At 34.3% G+C, this 10,540-nt stretch overlaps 2 protein-coding genes across 2 annotated transcripts in view; both read right to left on the minus strand.

The window, feature by feature from the left end:
• LOC118750087 overlaps positions 1–1,814 on the minus strand; it is a gene marked incomplete at its 5' end in the record, with an annotated part of 22,224 nt that extends 20,410 nt beyond the window's left edge. Inside the window, 1 exon segment of the mRNA XM_036484823.1 lies at positions 1,601–1,814. Within this exon segment, the coding sequence (XP_036340716.1) occupies positions 1,601–1,814 (214 nt within the window).
• Positions 1–10,540, minus strand: part of LOC118733089 (peptide deformylase, mitochondrial-like) — a 131,857-nt gene that overhangs the window by 66,157 nt on the left and 55,160 nt on the right. The window lies entirely within an intron of this gene.

Genomic DNA, 10,540 nt, shown 5'->3' on the forward strand with positions numbered 1-10,540 from the left:
GGGTGATTTTTTTGAGGTTAGGATTTTCATGCATTAGTATTTGACAGATCACGTGGGATTTCAGACATGGTGTCAAAGAGAAAGATGCTCAGTATGCTTTGAAATTTCATCATGAATAGACTTACTAACGAGCAACGCTTGCAAATCATTGAATTTTATTACCAAAATCAGTGTTCGGTTCGAAATGTGTTTCGCGCTTTACGTCCGATTTATGGTCTACATAATCGACCAAGTGAGCAAACAATTAATGCGATTGTGACCAAGTTTCGCACTCAGTTTACTTTATTGGACATTAAACCAACCACACGAATGCGTACAGTGCGTACAGAAGAGAATATTGCGTCTGTTTCTGAGAGTGTTGCTGAAGACCGTGAAATGTCGATTCGTCGCCGTTCGCAGCAATTGGGTTTGTGTTATTCGACCACATGGAAGATTTTACGCAAAGATCTTGGTGTAAAACCGTATAAAATACAGCTCGTGCAAGAACTGAAGCCGAACGATCTGCCACAACGTCGAATTTTCAGTGAATGGGCCCTAGAAAAGTTGGCAGAAAATCCGCTTTTTTATCGACAAATTTTGTTCAGCGATGAGGCTCATTTCTGGTTGAATGGCTTCGTAAATAAGCAAAATTGCCGCATTTGGAGTGAAGAGCAACCAGAAGCCGTTCAAGAACTGCCCATGCATCCCGAAAAATGCACTGTTTGGTGTGGTTTGTACGCTGGTGGAATCATTGGACCGTATTTTTTCAAAGATGCTGTTGGACGCAACGTTACGGTGAATGGCGATCGCTATCGTTCGATGCTAACAAACTTTTTGTTGCCAAAAATGGAAGAACTGAACTTGGTTGACATGTGGTTTCAACAAGATGGCGCTACATGCCACACAGCTCGCGATTCTATGGCCATTTTGAGGGAAAACTTCGGAGAACAATTCATCTCAAGAAATGGACCGGTAAGTTGGCCACCAAGATCATGCGATTTGACGCCTTTAGACTATTTTTTGTGGGGCTACGTCAAGTCTAAAGTCTACAGAAATAAGCCAGCAACTATTCCAGCTTTGGAAGACAACATTTCCGAAGAAATTCGGGCTATTCCGGCCGAAATGCTCGAAAAAGTTGCCCAAAATTGGACTTTCCGAATGCACCACCTAAGACGCAGCCGCGGTCAACATTTAAATGAAATTATCTTCAAAAAGTAAATGTCATGGACCAATCTAACGTTTCAAATAAAGAACCGATGAGAATTTTATGCGTTTTTTTTTTAAAAAAAGTTATCAAGCTCTTAAAAAATCACCCGTTATTAATTAATAGTTTTAAGTTTAAACTGTCGAAGTAGAAACAGAGCATGAATAAATCGTTTGTACTTGGTACAAGTATTTTTCCTGACTAGTTTGGGATTTCACTGCAGGGTATACACATAAATACGTAAGTACATAACTTATATAAATATGTATGCACATGCATACAAGTAAAAGCGTCCGCCCATATCTTTGTGTTCAGTAGCTCCCATAAAGAGGTGTGCCTAGCTGGCATCTTGAAAGAAGATTAAATTACACGATCTTGCGAATATGTGTTTGTATTTGCATCTTTGTATGAGCTTACCCATAATGGTTAGATTTGTTGTAAAAACTCGCGGAGGATGCGTTGAAACTTGACACATATAGACGCCAGCATCCTCCCTGTGCGTGGGATTAATGAGCAGCCGCCAATTATTTGGATACTGAAACTTGACGCGAATTCGTGGGTCGCCGCTGTATGTGATGTTGCCAACAGTTAATAAAGAGACCTTTTCTGTTGTTCGCCTGACCCACATAACCTAAAAGAATAATGAATACAAAAGAAATATATAATCAATTTAAGGAAATGATTTAGATCCCAGCAAACATTTGGAGACATGAATGAGTCTTTAAGGAGTCCTATTTCGGAGCCTTTATGCTCAAAATGATCTCATTTAAGAATCCGAAATGAGCGTAATTTCCCTTCCTTCGAAGTTCGACTTATATACATACACTGAGGGAAAAAAATATTAAAATCAAGTAAAAACGTAATTGATCTTACTATAAACGTCAACGAAAGTACTGTATATTGGTAAATATTCAATTCAATTACGCGCATATTAAAATGACCGCGTTCGTACTGAAAAAGCATCCGTGAAGTGAATAATCAAGACAAAAACTAAAAAAAAAATTTATTTGCATTTTGCCTGCAGTGGAATTCGAACCCGACCATCTCCGGATATCAACAACTTGTGGCAAGCATCTTTGCGCACTCAGCTACACCCAGACATATAAATTTGCTTTCAAATGTTGAAAATCCATCAACACCACAGCACGCGATTTGTACTATGTATGTATGTGTGTGTTGCCACCGCTCTCAGAGCGCCGCTCTGCATGCTTGGGGTGCGTATGTACACTTACATATACATACTCAGATGTGAACAGTCGAATACGTGCGTAATAAATTTTGTATGAAAATATTATTTTTAAATACGAACATTTTTAAACGATAATCAAATATAAAGTATTCATTTTTACTATGCATTATTTCCCTCAGTGTATATGCGTTTAAATTCATTCATCAAATGAGCCTCAACATGAGTCACATTGGACTCTTATTGTGCCACAAGTCGGAGGAGAAGCTCGGCCAAACACTAACATATGTGTAAGCGCCAATCTACTATTATTATTTTTATTATACCATACATACATATGTGCATATACATATGTATGTATACATACCTCAGTACATATAAATATTCCGACATACGTATATGGGTAAGGCTTCCTCAAATGGGCACCGAATTTACCAACATTAATATTTTTCAATGATATTCAGGCAGCGCCGAGTTTTGTAGTCGAACAGTACACTGTGTAATTTTTGTTGCAAAATTCCAAATAGTTTCTTTTTAATCAACAATTGAAAATTTTTGCAGTGGTTTGGAAATCTTTATTTTTCTTTGAAAGTAAGTGTCCGAATGAACAAATTTTGTGGGTGCAGATTTAAGAAACATTAAACTATACAATGAAATTATTTGCGTTACAAAAATTGTTTATTTTTTTCTTTTCAATCAATTTTTTATGAAAAGTTGAATTTTTAAGCAATTTCAGCGCCTCGTGGACGAAAATTTTTAACAACTACTTATGTAATAAACATTTCTGCATTTATCTATGAAAAAAAATGCGTGCATTTCGATATAGTTTGGTCGGAATGAATTTCTATTTGGCAGCGTGCGCGCCCGAATCCCGCGGCATGCGAAATTCGAGCACGAAAAATAAAAGTGGAACGATTGAAACGTGCATTTCTTTCTTGCGCAAGAAGGCAATACGGATTGCGCGCGATCCAGCCACGCGAGTCGGGCCCGCACGCTGGCAAATAAAAATTCATTCCAACCAAACTATATCGAAATGTACGCATTTTTTCATACATAACTGCAGAAATGTTTATTACATAAGTAGTTGTTAAAAATGTTCGTCCACGAAATTACTTAAAAATTCAATTTTTCATAAAAAATTGATCGTAAAGCAAAAAAAATAATAATTTTTGTAACGCAAATAATTTCATTGTATAGTTTAATGTTTCCTAAATCTGCACCCAAAAAATTTTTTCATTCGGACACTTACTTTCAAAGAAAAATAAAAATTTCCAAAACACTGCAAAAATTTTCAATTGTTGATTAAAAAGAAACTATTTGGAATTTTGCAACAAAAATTACACAGTGTACTGTTCGACTACAAAACTCGGCGCTGCCTGAATATCATTGAAAAATATTAATGTTGGTAAATTCGGTGCCCACTTGAGGAAGCCTTACCCATATACATACACTTAATAGTAGCAGCTGCAGCTGAATTTGGTTTATTTTTATACCCGAGCGCACTTGTGCACAAGGGTATTATAACTTTGTTCACATAACGGTTGTTTGTAACAGGCAAAACGAATCGAGATAGACAAATGTATACATAAATGATCAGAATGAAAAGAGAAATCGATTAAGCGGTGACTGTCTGTCCGTCCGTCCGTCCGTCTGTGCACACGATAACTCGAGTTAAAATTGAGATATCTTAACGAAACTTGGTACGTGAACTTCTTTTGGGGGTGGGACGGACTGTATTGAAAATGGGCGAAATCGGTTAATAACCGCGCCTACCTCCCATATAACGGTAATTTTCAGAAAAACGAAAACTGCGATATTTTAGTAACTACTGAAGATAATTCACTCAAAATTGATATTTGCAATGAGTTTTAGACGAAAAATAAGAATATTACAAAATTTTGGCAAATGGGCGTAGCCACGCCCACTTATGGTTACATATGTATATCTTGGTAACCGCTACACCAATTTCTTCCAAACTTGGCACAGTTGTTGGCCTTGGTACAGCATAAAAAATCGCCGAAACTTTTTAAAATCGGACAATAACCACGCCCACATCCCATATAACGGTAATTTAGAGAAATACAAAATCTTCGATAAATCAGTAAATATTGAAGCTAATTTATTCAAAATTGATGCTTGCAACAATTCTTTACCAAGAAATACGTTTATGTTAAAATTTTGGAAAATGGGCGTGGCACCGCCCACTTATGATCACATATAAGTATATCGGTAACCGTTCTACCAATTTGTACCAAACTCGGTGTGGTTATTGTGCTTGCCACATATAAGCAAAACTTTGAAAATTGTTGAAATCGGACTAAAATTGAGGACGCTTTTCATATAACGGTAAATTTCAGATATGCTTGAAATTTCAATATTTCGAAATTTAAGGACGCTAATTTACTTAAAATGTATACACCCCGGCTTATCATGTAGCGGTAGCTTTCGGAAAGGTGGAAAACATATATTTAATACTTGCGCCGGGTATTTAATGTTCGGCTCCGCCCGAACTTAGACTTTCTTACTTGTTAGTTTTCTAATTATGATTATTTTCAAATTCTGTATAAACAAGTTTAGATATAAATTTCGAATCTTTATTGTTTTTATATTGACAAAAGGAGCTGGCTCATAACTTGGATTATAATTGACTCCTAAAAGATTCATATAAGAGTCACACATTCTTTGATTTTGAAAGTCATATTTCTTATTCACCTAGGACTCCTTTCGGACTCATATATTCTGAACGCTCAGAATATGTTTGCGGTGATAGTATCCCAGTGGGAAAATGTAATGTATTGTAATAGAAAAAATAATCAGTAAAAGAGCCGTTTTCAAAATTCGAAAATGCATTATTTTTCCCACGGCGATGTCCTAAGAAAAGTGGGGCATTCAATTTTGCATTAATAGTAATGCAAGAATTAATGTGATTTAATATGAAATTTTTGCGACTTTTTGGATACATTCGAATGCTGATTACATATTTAGCAATAATAGAATCTAGAACTCATAATAAATAGATTACCTTATTTATCACGCATGTAATGCATCACTACTTTTCCCACTGGGATGTTTGCCTCAATACCGGACTAACCAAAAGGATCCTAAAAGACTATTTTTTGAGCTATAAACCTTCTTCTATCGGAGCTTTTTCCTCATAAATGAGCTCGTTTTGGAGCCCTAAATGAGCGATTTTTCGTTCTACGCGGGCACGCTGAATGGAGTCTAAAAATGACTCCGAAACCGATGAATTCAGTGCATGTTATGACTGTTTTTCAGTGAATTTCGGAGCTCTTTTGGAGTCTTTTGGCGGAAAATATAGTTTATTCTTTGACAAAAACCGTATAAATCAAAAACACAATAAAGACATGTTTTCAACCCCCTTTCACCAATAATTGCTGATATCGTGATGGACGATTTACTCGAAAATACAATTTCAGAGCTCAAAAAACTTAATATTAACATTAAATTTATAACAAAATATGTAGATGACATCTTCGCAATAGTCAAACGTAATGACGCTAATATTATCCTCCAACATCTGAACAAATACCACAACAAACTTCAATTCACCATGGAAATGGAAGAAAACTCAAGCATCCCTTTTCTAGACGCGCGTATACATAGAAGCGAAAATCGCCTTCTTCTGGACTGGTATTGCAAGCCTACATCTTCTGGTCGCCTGATAAATTTCTTCTCTTCGCAACCAACGAAATCTATATATTAATACGCTAACATAAATTTTGTCTCCGTTCGTTTGGCGACTCTACCGAACCGATTTCAAAACCAAGAACACCGTTGGAAAGGCATTTTTCCGTAGATGAGCAGAGTTTTTGTGGTTTCACAATTGGTTAAAAATTACGGCCAAAACCATTGTTTAAACATTTTCGAATTGTGTATGGATGTTGCTGCAACATGTTCAATTTGACATGTTTCGCCTGTTGTTTCACTACACATTTGAAATTAAGCTTTGAAATAAAGATAAATATGAAGATGAAGAAATAAATGAGAACGATGAAGTCAAAAAAAAAGGCAAAAGTGAAGATAAAGAAAATGGAGACAATGACAGATACATAAGAATTAGGGTAACTAAAAGGGTAAGAACATTTTTTGAATTTATGAAGTAAACTTCTTTAGCGGCAGTTGGTTGGTTGGGAGTAAATTGTCAAATTCAAGGTGAATAATGCACATGGAAATGGTTCTCAGCGGTTTAGCGGTTTGAGAATAAAAAAAAAAACAAAGATGCCTAGAGGTACAGGCAAAAACGAAGATCAAAGCAAATTTAAACACTTTAAGGTAAAGGTGAAGAGGAATATGCAAAAATAAAGATAAATATGAAGAAAAGGATGAGGGTGAAGATCGATATTGTTATCGATATAAAACCCGATATTTTTATCGATATAATAATCGACATTGCTATCGATAAAATAATCGATGTTGTTATCGATACTGTTATTGATTAAACAACAGCTATTGTAATCGATGTAATAATCAATATAATAATCTATATTGTAATCGATACAATAATGGATATTGTTATCGGTATAATAATCGATTAAATAATTGATTTTGTTATCGATTTAGTAATTTATATTGTTATCGATATGTACAATAATCGATACTGATGATTGTTGTATTTATCTATGAATTAATCGAATTTGCAATGGTTGTATTTTTCTGTATGTTTATGAATATTGTTATCGGTATTTTTATCGACGCAGTTATCAAAAGGGTTATCGATATAATAATCGGAACATGGAATGTGATCACATTAAATGATATCACATCACATTATATTACATGATATGAAGAGACATCAAATGATATTACATTACGTAATATGATATCACATCACACGATATCACGTGACATGACATTATATGATATGACATCACATTAAATGGCATGACATCACATGATATGCCATCGTATGACATGAAATCAGAGGATATGACAACACATGACATGACATCCTATCACATCACATAAAATCACGTCACATCTTATCACGTCATCGCACCTCATCTCATCTACGTGAATAGAAAAAGAAAAGGATATAAGCAAAGATGTCAAAGATAAAAACAAAGATGAAGACCAAGGTAAATTTACCGATTTCAAAACCAAAAACACGGTTGGAAAGGTAATTTTCTGTAGGTGAGGAGAGTTGTTATAGTTTCGAAATTGGTTGGAAATCGTCGTATAAAATGTCCATGTTTGTGTATGGTTCTTTTTGCAACCTGTTCAATTTAAGCTGTTTCGCATTTTGTTTTACCTCGTATTTGAAATTAAACTTTGAAATAAAGATAAATATGAAGATGAAGAAACAAGTGATAACGATGAAGACCAAAAAGGCAAAAGTGAAGATAAAGACGAAAATGGAGACAAAGGCGAAAATGGAGACAATGAGAAATACATAAGAATTAGAAATAAAATCAGCCATAAAGGTTACTGAAATTTATCGAATCATCGAAGTTTATAATTATCGAAATTTATCCATGCTTATTAAGTTATCGCAACGTATTCAATTATTCAAACTGATCAATGTTTATTGAGTTGTCGAGATTTATAGACACAGAAACTTAGTTGTCCAAATTTACGGATAGCTATAAAAACGTGTGGGATTAACGAAATTTGTCAAGTTAAAGAAATGTATCAAGTTATCGATATTTATTGAATTATCATCATTTATAGACTTAACAAAATTTATCGAGGTGTCGTAATGCAACTTACAGAGTTATCGATAATTATTGATCTACTGAAATTGGTTGGTTCAACGAATCGAAGTTTTTGGAATTTTCAAAATATATCGATTTACCGAAATTTCAAGGTTATATAAGCTTAACGATTTATCACTGCTTATCGAAATTTATCGTGTTAACAGGTGTAATGAGTTATCGAAATGTTTAGATAGTTTTCGAAAAATGTGGAGCTGTCAAAAGTAAAAATTTATAAAAGTATCCAAAGAATTTACATTTTTGAGTTATCGAAATTTATTGAGCCCTCGAATTTCACAGTTATCGAAATTTGTCGAGTTAACGAATTTTGTTGATTTTTCGGATTTTAGTGTTCTGAAATTCATCGAACTATCGATATGTATCAAATCATTGAAATTTATCGATAAACTTAAATGTATCGGGTCAATTCCAAGTCCTGTCGAAGTCCTCCAAAGACCTTCTCAGACAAAAAAATTTTAGTTATGGTTTAGTTCCAAAGCAGAAGATTTTCCGGTTAGTTAATTTTTTACCGTATAAGTTTTGCTACGTGTTAAGTTAGAAAACCTCTCCAAGGCTTCTAAAACTAGAAAAACTGTCGAATTTCGACAGTAACTGGCACTCTAGTACAAAATAAATACCGAGAAAAACCTCATAAACAAAATATTAACAATAAGCCACAAACAATTCCATGAAGCAAACATTGAAAAAATTAAGAAGATCCTAAAAAGCAACAACTACCCTGAACATTTAATACACAACTTAATAAAACAAAAAATAATGCAAACAAACAATCATCAAAAGATAATTTCAAGCACAGATAACACAACAAAAAGATACCACAGTGTCACATACATTCCAAAGCTGACCGAAAACTTCGGCCGCGACTTTGCAAAACAACAAAACATAACACTTGCGTACAAATCTAATTACACATTATCCACAGTTTTTACAAAAACAAAATGCTCAATAGATGCTCAACAACAAAGTAACGTAGTTTATGAAATTAAATGTAATGGTAAGGAGAACGAAGAATGCGGAAAGGTGTACATAGGAACTACTAAGCGAGCCCTAGGCACGCGATTAAACGAACATGAAACAGATATAAAAAAAACAAAAAACTAGTACAGCGCTTTCACAACACATACGAACTACTGGGCACTCAGCAAATTTAGCAAACACAAAAATAATCGTCATAGAAAAACGAGAAAAAACCAGATACACATTAGAAAGTTTAAGGATCTTGCAAAAAAGGGGAAACACAATAAACAAAAAAGAAGACACCGATGACATTTCTGCCGCCTACTTGTTATGCTTATAGAATTCAAATTTAGTTTTTAGTTTAGACAAAGCTACCACAGAAGGTGGTATGGATTAAAGTAGATTTAGTTAATTTAATGACGAATTTTATGTGAGTATTTTTTGTGTTCAATATCTCAGATGTTCTTTTGCAACTTTTATATGTACTTATGTATATGTATGTGTATTTGTTCCTTTACTTACTATCATATATATATGTATGTATTTATATTTTTGTAACAGATAATAAAATAAACACGCCCCTGAAGATGCTAAGAAGATTAGCGAAACGTTGGGCCGTAAGCGAAATAACGTCGTTTTATTTACATTTAAAGAACAGATCAGACAAGCCTATCACAAACTAAAAAATTTTCACATGTTTTCTTTTTTTAATATAATCTACGATTTCAGCAGCCTCTTTTCTGCATAGTTTTCTGGATATGTTTTTAAAAGTATTTTTAATTATTCACCTCACGGCTCAAGGATTGACTTTAAACTGTTCATATAAAGTTCACTTAGCAAGACGCCACTGCAAGTTCTTTTTAAGTCCCGTTAGATGAATGCTCAAAAAATGCTCCCATAAATGAGCATTAACGCTCATCACTCCAAAAGCCCTCAGAAAAAGATGAATTTTTTAAAGCTTACGGAAAAACAATCCCAACAAGCTCAAAATTAAGACTCCTTTCGGATCTTTATTTCGGAACGCTCCCTGTTTGGCTAGCTGGGTAATTTCGATGTTTACATGTTGGCGTAAAAGCAAGTAGAACCTAATTAAGAGGTAGTCAATTCTTGTTTGGAATTTTGAATGTAAGCCACAAACAGGGTCCGTTGAATGAACGTCATTTGGCCACGCCGCGCATATGTCCCTGTGTTCAACTAATTAAGTTAGTGACATTCTGACTAGTTTTGGCAATTTTTAGTTTGTTTATTTAGTGTTTTTTTAAGTGTTAAAGTGTTGTAAAAAAGAATACCATATTTTCTTTATTTTTGATTAAATATATTAAATTGAACAAATAGGGTTACTTATAAATGATCCTCTGCAATAACAGATTTGATCTGACAGATCTGACATTTACATTGCGACTAAAAGCGGCGCACAGTGGGCGATTTGGGGGAAAAAATTTTCAAAATCAAATTGCGAATGTCAGAGATGAGATAAATCAA

The sequence above is a fragment of the Rhagoletis pomonella genome, unplaced genomic scaffold, assembly GCF_013731165.1.
Source record: "Rhagoletis pomonella isolate Grant_MI unplaced genomic scaffold, Rhpom_1.0 Rhpom_scaffold_00001, whole genome shotgun sequence".
Lineage (NCBI taxonomy): Eukaryota > Metazoa > Arthropoda > Insecta > Diptera > Tephritidae > Rhagoletis > Rhagoletis pomonella.